This window comes from Eschrichtius robustus, chromosome 2 (genome assembly GCF_028021215.1).
Source record: "Eschrichtius robustus isolate mEscRob2 chromosome 2, mEscRob2.pri, whole genome shotgun sequence".
NCBI lineage: Eukaryota > Metazoa > Chordata > Mammalia > Artiodactyla > Eschrichtiidae > Eschrichtius > Eschrichtius robustus.
Genome location: NC_090825.1, coordinates 170,878,552 through 170,894,866, shown reverse-complemented (window position 1 = coordinate 170,894,866; position 16,315 = coordinate 170,878,552). Strand labels below are relative to the sequence as shown.

General features: G+C 49.9%; 1 protein-coding gene across 2 annotated transcripts; it reads left to right on the top strand.

The window, feature by feature from the left end:
• Positions 1–11,477: 11,477 nt before the first annotated feature.
• Positions 11,478–16,263, top strand: NDUFB7 (NADH:ubiquinone oxidoreductase subunit B7). 2 transcript variants are annotated; one of them, XM_068534835.1, is made up of 3 exons: positions 11,478–11,653; positions 15,417–15,585; positions 16,067–16,263. In XM_068534835.1, the coding sequence occupies exons 1-3, from the start codon at positions 11,542–11,544 to the stop codon at positions 16,197–16,199; spliced, it is 414 nt and encodes a 137-aa protein (XP_068390936.1). In that variant the 5' UTR covers positions 11,478–11,541; the 3' UTR covers positions 16,200–16,263. The 2 variants fall into 2 exon arrangements, with proteins under 2 accessions (XP_068390936.1, XP_068390938.1); XM_068534837.1 differs by lacking the exon at positions 11,478–11,653 and adding an exon at positions 11,694–11,829.
• The last annotated feature ends 52 nt before the right edge of the window (positions 16,264–16,315 follow it).

Here is a 16,315-nt window from a genome sequence, read left to right as displayed (position 1 = left end):
AGTTCCTACACAGCACCAAGCCCTGGGTGAAAAATAGATAAGCTCCTTCCTTCATGAAACTTCAGTCGAGACAGGAGAGACAATAAACCTATAAAGAAATATAGAAATAAGCAATATGGTTTGGTTTTTTATTTTATTTCCAATAGTAACTAAGTATTATTTTAAAATAAAATAAAACAGGGTAAAGGGATAGGATGGGGGCTAATGTAGAGAGGTGGTCAGGGGAGGCCTCCCGGAGGGGGTGACATTTACAACAAGACGTTAAAGTGATCGGTGCTAAGTACTCCCACATTCCCACAGTGAAGTTTTAGGCTCACTGTGGCTACATAACAAATTATCCCAAAACTTCATGACTTAAAAAAACAGTAGGCACGTATTATCTCACAGTCTCTGAGGCTCAGGGATTCAAGAGCAGCTGTGTGGTTCTGGCTCGGGATCTCTCATAAGGTTTCAGTCAAGATATTGCCCAGGGCTGCAGTCATCAGAAAGCTGGGCTGGAGCTAGAGGATCTGCTCCATGATGGCACACTCCCATGGCTGTTGGCAGGAGGCCTCAGTTCCTTGCCATGTGAGCCTCTCCCAAGGACTGATTGAGTACCCTCACAACATGGCATAGGCCAAAATGGAAGCCACAAAGCCTTGTATGATCTAGCCTCACAAATCACAAACTATGATCTCCACTATATTTATCACATGGACCAGCTTTGAGTCACTGTGGGAGGATACCACATGAGGACATAAATACCAAGAGGTAGGGATCATTTGGAGGCCATCTTGAAGGCTGCCTACCACAGTCATATACACAGAACTTGCAAAGGAGTGTTTTTCATCCTGAACTTGACATCGACTGGAGGGTATTTAAAAAGTGAAAGTTAAAGAGAGAGAGAGAGAGAGAGGTCTGTCTACCCTATGGGGAAACCAAGGGATGAGGTTTTGATTCACACCCAAAACAGCATGAAGTGAAATGATGGACACAGGGGAAAGGGCTGCAATAGGAGTGGCTGAGTCTTTTGGTACATCAAGGATGTGGGTGTTTCCTGTGAGCCTCGTGAAAGCAGTGGAATAACCAGACTGAGGCCCAAGAAGGCAGCCTGCCTATGTTTCTCAAAACGACCACCATCAGCCTTTGGGGCAAACAGCCCTAGAATCATCCATGACTCCTCCCTTCTCTCTCATTCCATGGCTATGGCACATTAAGTTTTCAAAAGATGGCTGCAACAATATCTCATGTCCTACATGTTCTTATGCAATGTGACCATGCCACTCCATCAAGAAGTAGAGTCTAATTATCCTCCCTTTAAATCTGGGCTTGCCTTAGTGACTCTCTTATAACCAACAAAATGTGGCACCAGGGACAGCTGCCATGCAACGTCCACCTGGCTCTGTCAGAACATGTGCTCCCAACCGCCATTTTGTGAGGAAGCCCAAGCCACATGGAGGTGCTTGGCTCAACAATCCCAGTTGAGGCCAGATTTCAAGTCATCCCAGCCCAGGTGCCAGACATATAAGTGAAGACACCTCCCAATGATTTCAGCCCCCAGGAGAGTTAAACTCACCTCCAGCCCTTTGGGTCTTCCCATCCGAGGCCCCAGACATCACAGAGCAGAAAAAAGCTGTCCTTACCATGCCCTGTCCCATAGAATCCATGAGCATAATGAAGTGATTATTTTATGCCACTACGTTTGGGGTGGTTTCTTAGACACCCTAGATAACTGGAAATATGACCAATTTGTTAGTAATTCTGGTTGGTTCTACCGTCACAGCATATTCAGCATCTGAGTCCTTTTCACCTCCTGGTCTTAACCATCATCCTCTTTCACCTGGATTACAGTAATAGCCTCCACCTAGGTCTACCCACTTCTGCCCTTGCCCCCTTTATGGTCAAACTCATAGAAGCAGGGAGATGGTTGCCCATGGCTGGAGGAAGGGAAAAAATGGGTAGATGTTGGTCAATGGGTACAAAGTTTCAGTTGTGCAAGATGAATACATTTTAGAAAACTACAATGTGACTTTAGTTGACAACATTGTATTGTGTACTTGAAACTTGCTAAGAGGGTAGATCTTGGGTGTTCTTAACACAAAAAAAGAAAAGAGAAAAGGAAAATGTTAACTCTGAAGTGATGGATATGTTGACTGGCTTGGTTGTGGTGAATATTTCACAATATACATGTATATTGGGTTATCAGGTTGTACACCTTAAATACATACAATTTTGACTGTCAAGAATACCTCAGAAGGACTTCCCTGGTGGTGCAGTGGTTAAGAATCCTCCTGCCAATGCAGGGGACACAGGTTCAAGCCCTGGTCCGGGAAGACCCCACATGCCGCGGAGCAAATAAGCCCATGCGCCACAACTACTGAGCCTGCGCTCTAGAGCCCACAAACCACAACTACCGAGCCCGTGTGCCACAACTACTGAAGCCCACTCACCTAGAGCCCGTGATCCGCAACAAGAGAAGCCACTGCAATGAGAAGCCCACGCACCGCAATGAAGAGTAGCCCCCCACTCGCCGCAACTAGAGAGAAAAGCCCGCGCGTGGCAACAAAGACCCAACGCAGCCTAATTAATTAATTTATTTATTTTTTTATTCAATTTGAAAAAAAGAATACCTCAGTAAAGCTGGAAGAAAAACAACCATAACTGTTTTTATTTAAACTTTTGATAATTTCTTTACCACAATTTTCTTTCACTTTTTTTTTTTTAACATTGCATTAATATATAATTTTTCTTGAGGAAAAAAGGAGTCTGAAATCAAGGTGTGGGCAGGGCCATGCTCCCTCCAAAGGTACTAGGAGAGGATCCTTTTTGCCTCTCCAGCTTCTAGGGTTTCCTGGCACTCTTTGGCTTGTGGCCACATCACTCCAATCTCCACCTCAGTCTTCACGTGCCTTTTTCTCTGTACGTCTCTGTGTCTCAACTCCAGGTGCTATGCTGGTGGTTTTGAAGATGCAGGTAGGGGCCATGAGCCAAGGAAGGCAGCTCTAGAAGCTGGAAAAGGCTAGAAAACAGATTCTCCCATTCTCGAAGCCTCTGAGGGAGAGTGGTCCTGCTGACACCTTGGTTTCAGCCACATGAAACAACTTTGAACTTCTGACCTCCAGAACTATAAAAGAATTAATTAATTTCCGTTGTTTTAAACCACTAAATTTGTGGTAATTTGTTACAGTAAGCATAGCATATTACATACCCCAAAGGGCAAAATCCCAATTCCTCTTTTGAGGGGTTTTCCATTAAAGTAAAAGGAAATGCAACTCAGATTGGCTTAAACTACAAGGAAACCCCGTCAGGCCCATGCATGTACAAGTTAGAATATTGGGCGGGGTCGCTGTAACGGAGATTCAGAACAAGAGTGGCTTAAATGAGATGGAATTTATTTCTCACCTCACAGTCTCAATATAAGCAATCCAGTCTCCGCCAGTGGAAACTCTTCCCCAGCACGTGTGGAGGGGGGTGGCGCCAGCCCTACTTGAGATGGGAGGGCAGCAGCAGACCAGCCTCCCTCTCCAGAAAAAGCTCACCCCAGGGGCTGGGCTTCCCCGCCCCCCACCCCCCGTTCCCATGATGTAACATGCTGAACCTCTCCCACCTGCATGAGGTGTGGGTGTGCTTTTCCCGTTCTACAGATGGGGAAATGGAGACTTGTCTGAGAAGGAAGAGTCTGTCTGCCCAGCAAATACCCACTGAGCATACACAACAAGTATCAGATTCCAGATGGATATGGGGGGGTGGGTCAGGGTGGAGGGATAGGGAAGGGATGGGGGGATACACCAACCAAGAGGACTGATAGCATCTCTGGACATCAAGGGCATCCTTTAAGGTGGGTGGGCCTGGGGCAAGGTAAGTGTGGTGAGGGTTGGATGGTCTCACTATGTGAGGGTGATTGCCACATGGCCAAGGCCATGCCTCGAGGCTTGGCACACAGTAGGTGTGCAGGAACTGGTAGTGAAATCCAGTCCCATCAACTGGGTATAATAACATAAAGCCATGGGCCCAGGCTGACCCGGCTCTGCCCCATTCTTGCTATGTGACCTCAGGGGAGTAGAACAACATCTCTGAGCAGAGGTCTCCTGATATGTCCAATGGAGATTGGGGATCCAGTTGTTCATTCATCTATTCAACAGATATGTACTGACCACCTACTATGTGTTAGGCTCTGTTCTAGGTACTAGGGAGACATTGGTGAATAACAACAAAAATCCCTACCCTTGGGATTAGAAACAGGGAGAGATATAATGAATAAAATAAATAAATACCTTACGTAGAGAACAAACTAGTGGTTACCAGTGGGGAGAGGGAAAGGGGGGAGGGGCAAAATAGGGGTAGAGGATTAAGAGATACAAACTACTATGAGTAAAATAAATAAGCAACAGGATATATTGTACAGCACAGGGAAATATAGCAATTATTTTGTAATAACTTTAAATGGAGTATAATCTATAAAAACATTGAATCACTATGTTGTACACTTGAAACTAATATAATATTGTAAAGCAACTACACTTCAATAAAAAAACATATCTTAGAAATGTTGTTAGATAGGCATAAGCAGAAAAAAGAAGAAAAATAAAGCAAACAAGAGGAATCAGGTGCGCATGGGGCGGGAATGTTGCAATAGTACGGAAGATCACAGAATGGAAATGATACAAAGCATGGTCTTGGACCAGAACCAAAGCATACTAGAAATCACAGAATGATATCTGGGAAATCCGTAAGTATTTGGAAATTAAATCATGGGTCAAACAGGAAGTCAAAACTAAAAATATTTTTGATTGAATGAAAGTGAAAACGTACCATTTCAAAATATGTGGGGTGCAGCTAAAGCAGTGCTAAGAGGGAATTGTAGGGCATTAAACACTGATGTTTAAGAAGGTGATGGAGGGAGTTCCCTGGCGGTCCAGTGGTTAGGACTCGGCACTTTCACTGCCGTGGCTCTGGCGGGGGAACTAAGATCCCACAAGCCGCAAAGCACTACGCGCCACGGCCAAAAATAAATAAATAAAAAAGAAGGTGATTGGGTATATTTGAAAGTTGCAAATAGAGTTTTTTTCTTTCTTTCTTTCTTTTTCAAGTAACAGTTTTAGGAACATCTTTCTTATCTGTGTTTCTAGACACTTCTCTACATGCATTACAGAACTGTCTGCACATCCATTCACTAAAGTAATACTGTTCACAACTGGATGATCAAGGAACACTCAAAAAACATGTTTTTATACGTGAGCTGTTAAATACACCTCTACATGCAATAAAAAAAATGGTCAGCACGTTATTTACTGATGTAAGACCCATCTAATCTTGCTGAGCAATTAGCACTCTTAGAACCACCTTGTGTGTCTATAAACACTTCCTTATATGCATTACAGAACATACACCTAACCCACGCCCTGAAATAACACTGCTTTCTCAGAGTAAGTAGCTCTTGAAAGTTCTCATTACAAGAAAAAAAAAAAAAGGGTAACTGTGCGGTGATGGATGGATGTTAATAAGACTAAATGTGGTGACCATTTCACAATATATACAGATATTGTATCATTATGTTGTACACCTGAAACTAATATAATGTTATATGTCAATTAAATCTCAATTTAAAAAGGAGGAGGGGGGAGGAAGTGGGGGGAGGAGGAAGAGGTGATCAGGAAAGACCTGACAGTTGAAATCAACTGAAGGAGGTGGGGGGAAGGCCCTGTAAATATCTGGAAGAAAAGCATTCCAGTCTGTGCAAAGGTCCTGAGGACAGCAAGCTCCTGGTGTCTTCGAGAAACAGGAAGTCTGAGATCCAATGTCGCCTTCTCAGTGAAACGTTCTAAAACTGAAGTTCCAAGCCCACCCTTCTCCATACACTCCATTCATTACGTTTGTCCTTAACAGTTATCACCACCTTGTCACACACATTGTGTCCAATAGGATGCTTGTTGAATGAATGAGTGACGGTCCTGCCCACCAAGCCCTGACTAAGACCAGGCCACTCCAGGCTCGCTGGTCCCTCCACCACCAGCCAGCAGCCCGCCAAGCAGGCAGCAGAATCCCGGGGCAGCTCCTGGATTACAGGCGCGCCTCTGGTCAGTATCACAGACCTAGGCCAGGTCTTCCCCAGGGACTGTCTAGGCCAAGCTAATTTATTTTTCCTCCTCTCCGGAACTAAATTACCCAGAGCTTCCGATCTCCCATGCAGCGGACCGAGGCGAGGCTCAGACTCCGCCCAGAATGTTCTTCTCCATCCCCGGCCCCACCTGGGGCCTCCGAGGCTGTTCCGCCCACAAAATGCTAATGCAGCCCCTACCCGGGGCAGAGCAGAAGCCGCGGCACGGACGGCAGTGGCAAGGGAAAGAGGAAGGAGGGGCGGGGAAGCTGTGGGCAGTGATGCAGGGCACCTGGGGACGCGGGCGGGGAACACAGTAAGGTCTCCTCATCAGATGGTTGGTAGAGAAAAAAAAACAGGAAGACTGTGGGGCACGGGTGACTGAAACCCGGCCCCTCCCTCACCCCTTAATACCACCCTCACTCTAATATTATCCCCCTCCAGATCTCCAACTCTGAGTATGGACAGACCAAGCTGAAGCATCTGAGTCCAGGGACCTCAGGACAGATGTGGGTCCACATCCCCACCCATCCAGAGTCATCCCTGGGCTGGACCTCTTCATCCTCTAGTGAAACGACTGGTCGTGGGGGTCCCCTCTGGTGGACCTTCTAGTTAGAGAGTGCCACCCAGATGAAAGTGATAATAGGGCGTACTGGACGCCTCCTAGGTGCCAGGCAGGAAGCGCTTTTCAGGCAACCATCAACTGGTTGATCAACTGACTCCTCCAAACCACGCTGTTTATTTATTCATTTGTTGATTTTTGACAAGTATTTACTAAGCCCCTGCTGTGTGCCAGTACCCTTCTAGGTGCAGGAACACAGCGGTGAACAAGACAGATAAAATTCCCTGCTCTGCAGAGCTGACATTCAAGAGGAGAGACCAACAGTAAACAAGTTAAATACTAAGTCAAATATATAGATCTCAGGTTAGAGGGTGGTAAGTGCTAATAAGGAAAATAAAACCATGAAAGGGGTGGGAGCTGTTTAGTAGGGACCCATTTTACAGGTGAGTAAACTGCATCTCTGAAAGGGAAGTCACTTCCCACGGTCACACAGGGAGAGTGAGCTGGCACAATGATTTGCCACTCTGGGTCTCCTCCCAGCTCTGGCCTCTAGGTGAGCAGCTGACACACAGAAAAAGAGAGGCAGAGGAGAGACACACAGAACAGGGTAGGGCTGCCTGGTACAGCTGTGCAGGTTGGGCACTGCACAACTCCAGGAGTGCCATTCACGAAGACAAGAATGTGAATGTTGTCCCCTGGAGTCAGGAAGTGCGCAAGAATCACAAATCTATGCCATGTTCTGGGGACAGAACTTCCTGGAAAGGAAGTCTCAATCACCACTGGTCTATCCTCTATGGCTTGCGTTACTGAACTGGGTTTGTTTGCCTGATGCCCAGCAAGCCAAACCTGAGATACCAATTTTGCAGCAGAGAAAGGGTTTACTCACAAGGCAGCCAAGCAAGATGGGAAAACAAATCTCAGATCCACCTCCCTGAAGGTGAGGGGCTCGGGATATTTATGGAATAAAGCTGAGGCTTGGGGAGCATGGCGAAAGGTGATTAGAGATTTTTTTTTTTTAAGTGAGGTAATCATCATTCTACTCAGGCCAAGCTAAGCTACATGCTTCTCCACGGGATGCAAGTCCAGAAAATGGCAGGGTTAGCAGGCTCTGAGGGTGGAGTTTCGAGTCCTCTGACGTCAAAAGGACACTGATTGGACACCTGTGCAGACCCAGTTGGAGGGTGGGTGGTCCCAACCAGTCTTAACTGGCTTGAGCTCAGACTGGACACAGCTGACTCCAAGTTCCTGAAAAACAACTCTGGTAAACCTCTTATTGTTTAGGCTACGTGACACTTGGAGGACATGCAAGTTTTTATAAAAACAATTAAAGCAAGCTCGATCCATGAAGGCATGTTACGGTTCACTACTTATTAAGCAAGTTACAGTTTAATGGATCTAACTGATGACTTTCGGTTTCACTTGCCTTTTTGAGTTACCAGTATATCATGGCCACTTCCCTGTGTCAGCACATGAAAATCTAGCTCAGTAGTTCTCCCAAGGTTGGTCCCCAAACCAGCAATATCTCTGTCACCTGGGAACTTGTTAGAAATGCAGATTCTGGGGCCCCAGACCTCCTGAGTCAAATGCTTTCAGGCTGGGTGTGGCTCTTGCTCCACCTAAATGGGGATCCCCGGGAGGGTTTCAGCAGAGGAAGGACATGATCCAATTTCTGTTTTGACAGGTGCAACCCGAGGGTGAGAGATTAAGGAAGGTGGGGACCAGGAGAAGCCTACTGCAGTTGTACGGGAGATACGGCCATGACTTGGATGGGGCTGGTGGCCATGGAGGGGGTAGGAATGGGTTGTGTTCTTGATTGGTTTCTACAGTGCAACCAAAGAAATTTGCCACTGATTTGGATGCCTAGAGTGAGAGGACTAGAGTTGAGTATGACAAAAAGGTTTGGGGCCTGACCACCTGGAAAAAATGGAGCAGACATTGCCCAAGACAGGAAGACAGAGGGAGGAACAGATTTAGGAGAGAGCAGAGAGAAATCAGGAGTGTCGTTTGAGGGTGTGTTATAGACTGTTTGTGTCTCCCCACCACCACCACCACCAAAAAAAAAAAAAAAATTCATATGTTGAAATCTAATCCCCAACGTGATAGTATTAGGAGGTGAGGCCTCTGGGAGGTGATTAAGTCATGGGGGTGAAGCCTCACAAATGGGATTAGTGCCCTTAGAAGAAGAGACATGGGAGCAAGCTCATCCCCTTTCCACCATGTGAGGACACAATGAGAAGCTGGCCTTCTGCAACCCAGAAGAGGGCCCTTGCTGGAACCCAACCATGCTGGCACCCTGATCTTGGATTTCCCACCTCCAGAACTGTGAGAAATAAATTTCTATTGTTTATAAGCCTTTATTATAGCAGCTCAAACGGACTAAGCATGTGAAGGTGCCCAGTCGGTGGCTGGATATATTCATGTGTCTGCATTTCAGGGGAGAAGACATATCTAGAGACAAATTTGGGGGTTATCCACCTATAAGGTGGTGTATTCATTTCCTAAGGCTGCTCAACAAATGACCGCAAACTGGGTGACTTAACTCAACAGAAATTTATTCTCTCACAGTTCTGGAGGCCAGAAGTCTGAAATCATGTTGTCGGCAGGGCTGTGCTCCCTCCAAAGGCTCTAGGGGAGATTCTGCTCCTTGCCTCCTTCAGCCTCTGGTGGCTCCAGGTGTTCCTTGGCTTGTGGCCGCATCACTCCAATTTCTGCCTCTGTCTTCACAGGACCTTCTCTCTTTCTCTGTCTCCTCTTCTGTTGATGTCAAATCTCCCTCCATCTTTCTCTTATAAGAACACTTGTCATTGCATTGGGGGCCTACTTGGCCTACGATCTCATCTCAAGACCCTTCATTGCATTTGCAAAGGCACGTTTTCCAAATAAAGTCACATTCACAGGTTCCCAGGATTAGGGTATGGACATACCTTTTTAAGGGGGCGGCACTATTTAACCCGCTACAGATTGTATTTAAAGCCCTTCGTAGGACGAGTGTGAGTGGAGAGAGATACCCTCCACCCCCACTCTTATCTTGTTCACCTCTGTGTCCTCAAGGTCTGACACAGCCATTCATAATAGAGGAATGTAGTAGTAACAATAAGTAACACTTATCTAATGCTATGTGCTAAGCACTGCTATAAGTACTTCATATAATTAACACATTTAATGCTTAAAACATTAAAATTGAGATCTCGATTTTACAAAGAGCTAAAGGCACTCACCCAGGCCACACAAATCGGGTTCTAATCCAGGACATCTGTTCTCTCAAATAGCAGGAAACCCCCTTGGCCCAAGTAGAGGAATCTGGCTTGCTTTAGAGAATCTCACATATTACAAACACAAAATAAATTTACTGAAGAACACCAGATGCTGCTGTCACCTGAGATCCTGTGATTGGCGCTGGCATAGAACAACCGTAACTCTAAACATGACATCTCTTGGTATCAGTGCCACTCAGGCCTCCAGGGAGCACTTCCCCGCCTCTCTGGCTGATGCCGTCCTGTGTCTGAGTGTGATTCTGGTTGTGCCGCTGCTGGAAACAGATGCTGCTTTGGGGTGTGTAGAGGATTTGAGCACCAGACAAGTTTAGGTAGGAGAAAAGACAAATTATCTTGTGTATTCGTTTCCTAGGGCTGCCATAACAAGGTACCACAAACTAGGTGGCTTAAAACAAGAAAACTTTATAGTCTCACGGTTCTGGAGGCTGCAAGTCCAAAACAAGGTGTGAGCAGGGCCATGCTTACTCCCAAGGCTCTGGGGGAGGATCCTTCCTGGCCTGGGATCCTTGGTGTTCATATGCTTGTAGATGCATCACTCCAGTCTCTGCCTCCAGCATCATGTGATGTTCTGTGTGCACGTCTGTGTCCAAATTTCCCTCTTATCAGGACATCAGTCATTGGATTAGGACCCACCCGAGTCCATCATGACCTCATCTTAACTTGATTGCATCTGCAAAGACCCTACTTTCAAATAAGATCACATTCACAGGTTCCCAGGGGTTAGGATTTCAACTTATCTGGGGGAGGGGTGGTGGACACAATTCAACGCACAACACCTTGTCAAATGAAATCTAATCATGCAGCATCCAAGTATCATTTCCCAGCACTGCCAAGCACCCAGTGAAAGGCTTCTCTTTTGTGTTCCAATGTGCAGGATTCCAGAGAGAGTAACAAACTAACACAGCATTTGTTACAGCTGCACATTAGGCCAAGAAGTATTTGGCAGTATTAAACAATGTATTATACTTTTAAATATACATGTGTAGAAGCTCTAATGTAACAGGTGTGAAATGTAATACCCATTCTTTACAGGGGCAACTACAAGGATACTAGAATCACAACTCGTTTTATTTTTACAAAGTATTCAATTGGATTTATTTAAAATCTCAGCTTATAAATAGTTTATAAATAACTTTTATTTGCTTACTTAAATTAAACTTAATTAAAATATTTATTTTAAATTATTTTATTTAAACTTTTGATATTTGCTAATTATATCAGCTCTGTGCAGGGTTTTTTATGACAAATTCGAAAGTTTTAGAATAAAGACTTTTTTGAAATACGACATAAGAATAATTTTCATTTGCGCTCTAGCTTCGGGAGACCAGAGGCGCCCAGGGAGGGTGGGAGGAAGCCCCAGGCTCGCATCGTCCACCCTCTCCTGCCCAGATGGATTTCCAGAAGCAGGGAGGCCCCCTCTGGCGATCACCAGAGTAGGAGGCGCACACCTTACTATCTCAGCCCAACCGCCAGGTGGCGCCAGAGGTACCTGAAGGCCTCCGGAGTCGTTCATCTCTATGATACCCGCTGCGGCCTGAGCAACCCGGAAGCCGTCGCCGGCCAAGGAGTGCTTCCGGGTAGGAGCTGGGTGACCCCGGCTGCTGCCGGAACCTGCAGCGAAAGCAGTCATGGGGGCGCACCTGGCGCGGCGCTACCTGGGCGATGCATCGGTGGAGCCCGACCCCCTGCGGATGCCCACCTTCCCGCCAGACTACGGCTTCCCCGGGCGCAAAGAACGCGGTGAGTCCCAGTGCGCAGGCGCGGCCGGCGGGAGTTTGGGGTGGGCGCCGGAACCCCTGAACCCCGGGGTCGGCTGGGCTCGAGCGTCATGCACTGTGTCTGGGTTCAGCCCCGACTTCGGCCCGGAGGAGTCCAGAGGGCGCGCGTGACCCTGCCTGAGTGTGGAGGCATTCCAGGTAGAGGGCACTGTTTGAACAAAAAGCCTGGGGGCAAAAGAGAGTGGCGGTACAGGACCTAACGAGGCGATAGAAGTTGGACTTAGTGCTGGAGTGAGTGGGGAGAACTATGGGAGCGTTTATCACGGAAGGGATGTGCTTATTGTACCTCTGTCCAGATGTCACTGCTATTTTTAGGTATGCTAGGGAAAACACAAGGGGGGTTCACGCCGCACATACTGTCCTGCACGTTGCTTTTTTTATTTGTTAATATCACAAGCATATCGAGCGCCAGCCCTGGACCAAATCCCAAGTTGGACACCGAGGATACAGCAGGCACTGACTAAGGGGGAACTCACAGCCCTGTAGGGAAGACAAAGGAACCTGGCGGATCTTGATGATGGCCCCTGGGAGTATCAAGGCGGGCTTTCAGGAGACGATGACTGGAAGCGAGGCCTGCGGGAGATGCGGAGGAGTTGGCCACACCGAGACCAAGGAGAGGGGAGAGCTAGTGCTTCAAAGCAGAGGAGGGACACGATCAGATTTGCTTTATCAAAAGGTCACTCTGGCTGCCAGGTGGGCGACGACTTGGAGACAGGGAGACCTCTAAGGGAATGGGGTGGTGCAGAGAGGTGTGGATTTAGGAGAATGTTGGGAGGTACAGTCCTATGGTGTCTCGACTCCTGGTAGTTCCTTCAGCCCCACTGGAACCTGCAGTCCATCAGTACCCCCACCTCCTTATCATGTCAGTCCTTCCCACTGCCCCTCACACCCTGCTTTCCCATTAATGTTTTGCAAACACTCAGAGCCGCCCCACCCCGTCCCCTCCTCTGTCTTGCTTAACCAGAACCCTGATTAAAGCCAGCTCTCCTCCGTGGCTCCTGTCCCTGTGCAGCTGAACATCGTGGGAGAAAAACACCCAACTTCCCTGACTGGTCTCCCAATTGCTCCCCCAGTTGACTCTTCATGCTGCTGTTTTCCTGTCACATTCCCTGGCCCTTCGCTCTCTCCTGCTCCTTCCTAGACCATGGTCTCACGCCTTCTCTCTCAGACTTCAGCACCTCCTTTCAGCTAGTCACTTTGCATCCTTTTAAGAAAATAGAAGCAGCCAAAAGAGCTCTCGCGGGCTCCCGTCATCCCTGCTTCCTACACACCCTGGACTCCACCTTCTCTCCTGTTAGCCCAGATGATCTGCCCCGGCTTTAGCTAAGCCTCTGCTCCAGGTGAGCCCTCTGATGCCCTCCATCCCATCCTCTCACCTACCCAAGGACTGCCCCAACCATTCTCCCTCTCTTGCAAGGTTGGTTTTCCCATCAACATGCAAATACACTGTTATTTCTGCTGTTTTAAAATCCTCTCCTGGGGCTTGCCGGGTGGCGCAGTGGTTAAGAATCCGCCTGCCAATGCAGGGGACACGGGTTCGAGCGCTGGTCCGGGAACATCCCACATGCCGCGGAGCAACTAAGCCCGTGCGCCACAGCTACTGAGCCTGCGCTCTAAAGCCCACGCGCCACAACTACTGAAGCCGCGTGCCTAGAGCCCGTGCTCCGCAACAAGAGAAGCCCCCTCAGTGAGAAGCCCACGCGCAGCAACGAAGACCTGACACAGCCCATTAATTAATTAATTAATTTAATTTTTTTTAAAATTTTTTTTAAAAATAAAAATAAAAAAATAAAATCCTCTCCTGGCCCCACCTCCCCCTCCAGCTACCTCCCCACCACTTCACTGACAGGGCTGTGGTCAAGCTTCCTCCCCACCCTCACTACGTCTGTATTGCAAAGCCCCGTTGTCAGATTCTCAGGTCTAACTCCACTACAGCAGCAGCAGGCACGGCCGGTCGCTGCCACTTCCTGGGAGCCCCTTTTTACGTGGTTCCAAGACCCCACAGCTCCCGCCCACCTCCCTGCCTTGTAAATGCCAAGGCGCCCCACTGCGTGGGTCTCTCCTGTCTCCACCCACTCCCACCATTCCCTGGGGGTCTCTGCTAGTCCTCTGGTTTCAAATGGCTGCTGTGCACCAGTGCTGGAGTTTTTATCTCCAGCTGGGCCTTGACCCTGAACCCCACACTCATGGACCTCACTGCCTGCTTGGCATCTCCACTCCAAATTTAACGGGCATCTTGCACTCAGCAGGCCTGAAACAGAGCTCCTGACCTCCCCTACCAACCCTGTGCCTCCCTCCAGCGCTGACCACCACATGCTCAGGCCGAAACCCCTGGGGCATCCCGCCTGTCCTCCCACTTCAAGGCCTTTGCACCTGCTGTTCCGCTCTTGGGAATGGCTTACCCGGGTGTCTATGTGACCCACTCCCTCACCTTCGTATGCCACCTTTTGAGGGACCCCTCCATCTAAAGTTGTGACCCACCTCCCCACGCTGCCTCTCTCTCCCTTGTTTTATTTTCCTCCCTAATACTTAGCATTGTCAGGCATCCTATAACATCTAGCTCTGCCTGTGTGTTCCGTGTCTCCCTCCAAGAGCAGGGAGGGATCCTCGCCTGGCATGTCCCCTCGTATATCCCCAGCACCTAGCACACAGTAGGTGCTCTATAGATCCTGGCTACTGACTCATCATGCTGGAGCGTCAGGTGTTAAGTGCCACCTTGACATGGAAACCATCAGGGGCTGCAGGTGGACACAAGGCCTGGGGCTCAACGATCTACGGGGTGGAGACCGAAGCCATGAATTAGAATGAGCAGAGGGCTCTTAGCAAGAACCACCAGAAGCCAAGGCTTAATGTTTGGGCAGCTTAATGTTTGGACAGCCATAGAGACGGGAGGAAACCTGGGGACAGTGTGGCGGAGAGGGGGGCCGCGGGAAGAGAATGTTCGAGAAAGGAGCAAGCGGAAGGCTGAGAAAGCGCGGTGTCCTGGGGTCCTGAGTGGCTCTGGAAGGAGCCAGCGTGTGGGCAGTGCTAGGGTGGAGCGTGGAAGCTGGCGGGATGCAGGGGCAGGAGTGAGGACCTGGGCCAGAGTGAGAGAAAAACGAGGCTGGGAAGCAGAGGGGAGAGGAGCCAGCAGGGGAGGATTGCAGGTGAGCAGTGGACACTTCTTACTGCTAATTGTGAGGAGCATCTAGGACCAAGAAAGATGGGGTAAGTTGGGGGGGTCGGTGGTTCCCTTGAGGATGCAGGAAGGCTAGGTCCTGTGTGCCCCATGCTGGGTGGGGACAGAGCTCAGGATCGCCAGCACAGCGGGCGCGGGCTGGGGTGTGTGCCCACGATTTCTGACGGCCCCCACGTGGGCCCCAGTTGAAGTGAAGGTTGATTTCATCCCCGTGGGGTTGACCAGGTGGGTGGGGCAGCAGGACCGAGGATTATTAGTTCAGCTTTCTATGAGGTGGGCAGAAGCTACGCCTCCACTGAGAGGACGGAGCTGGGATCCAGGTCCCCCAGGCAGACACACAGACAGACGCACACACGCCTCTGCAGGGTGGGGCTGTCTGGAGAGTGACCCCAGGGGGAGGGGAGGCAAGAATCTAGCGTGGATTTTGAGGTGCTCGGTGATGGCGGGAGAGGGGCCCTGCCCATCTGGGCCTCAGCGTTGGGGGTTGCTTTCGCGCAAATTAGAAAGATAGTCCTGGCCCTGGCTGAGCCCCACCCGTACCCCACAGAGATGGTGGCCACTCAGCAGGAGATGAACGACGCACAGCTGGTGCTGCAGCAGCGGGACTACTGTGCCCACTACCTCATCCGGCTCCTCAGGTGCAAGCGTGACAGCTTCCCCAACTTCCTGGCCTGCAAGCACGAGCAGCACGACTGGGACTCCTGCGAGCACCTCGAGTGAGCCCCGCCCCCGCGCCCGCCCTCCACCCTCGGCCCTCACCTGGCCGGGCCCTGTGAGCCCCGCGCCCGCCCTCGCCCCTCGCCCCTCGCCTGGCCGGGCCCTGTGAGCCCCGCGCCCGCCCTCGGCCCTCGCCCTTTGCCTGGCCGGGCCCTGTGAGCCCCGCGCCCGCCCTCGGCCCTCGGCCCTCACCTGGCCGGGCCCTGGGCGCGCGGCTCCAGGGACAAGGGACAGCAAGCTGAGTTCCTAGCCAGGCCCCACCTCGGTAGAAAGAGGAACCCCAAAGGGGCTGTTGGGTGGGGCGGGCTGCTTTGAGGTGCCTAGAGGCGCTCAGCTCAGGTGGGAGGCCCATCTCTTGCTCTGGGCTCACTGGTGTCCGCCCCAGGGGAGGGGGCAGACCCCAGAGTTACATCACAGGCACACAGGTCTTCCCTACTTGCGTGTCCTGACACCCCCTCCCTCCTCCTACTCTGCCTGCAGCTATGTGAAGCGCATGAAGGAGTTTGAGCGGGAGCGGCGGCTGCTCCAGCGGAAGAAGAGGCGGCAGCAGAGGGAGGCGGACGTGGCCAGAGGCCAGGGGTCCGGTGAGGTGGGCCCCGGGGTGGCCCTGTAGTGGCCCCGCCTACCACCCTGTGGACCAGTCAAAAGAATAAAAGCCTCCAGGGCCCTCAGCCCAAGCTCCGCCTCTTTCTTTGGTGTGCTGATCCCCGAGCCGACCCCCAAAAAGAA

Excerpts from the sequence above, each read along its gene's own strand:
- NDUFB7 (XM_068534835.1), top strand. The coding sequence starts at position 11,542 with ATGGGGGCGCACCTGGCGCGGCGCTACCTGGGCGATGCATCGGTGGAG. Across the intron at positions 11,654-15,416 it reads CCCCGGGCGCAAAGAACGCG|AGATGGTGGCCACTCAGCAG; the intron begins GTGAGTCCCAGT and ends CGTACCCCACAG. Across the intron at positions 15,586-16,066 it reads GACTCCTGCGAGCACCTCGA|CTATGTGAAGCGCATGAAGG; the intron begins GTGAGCCCCGCC and ends CTCTGCCTGCAG.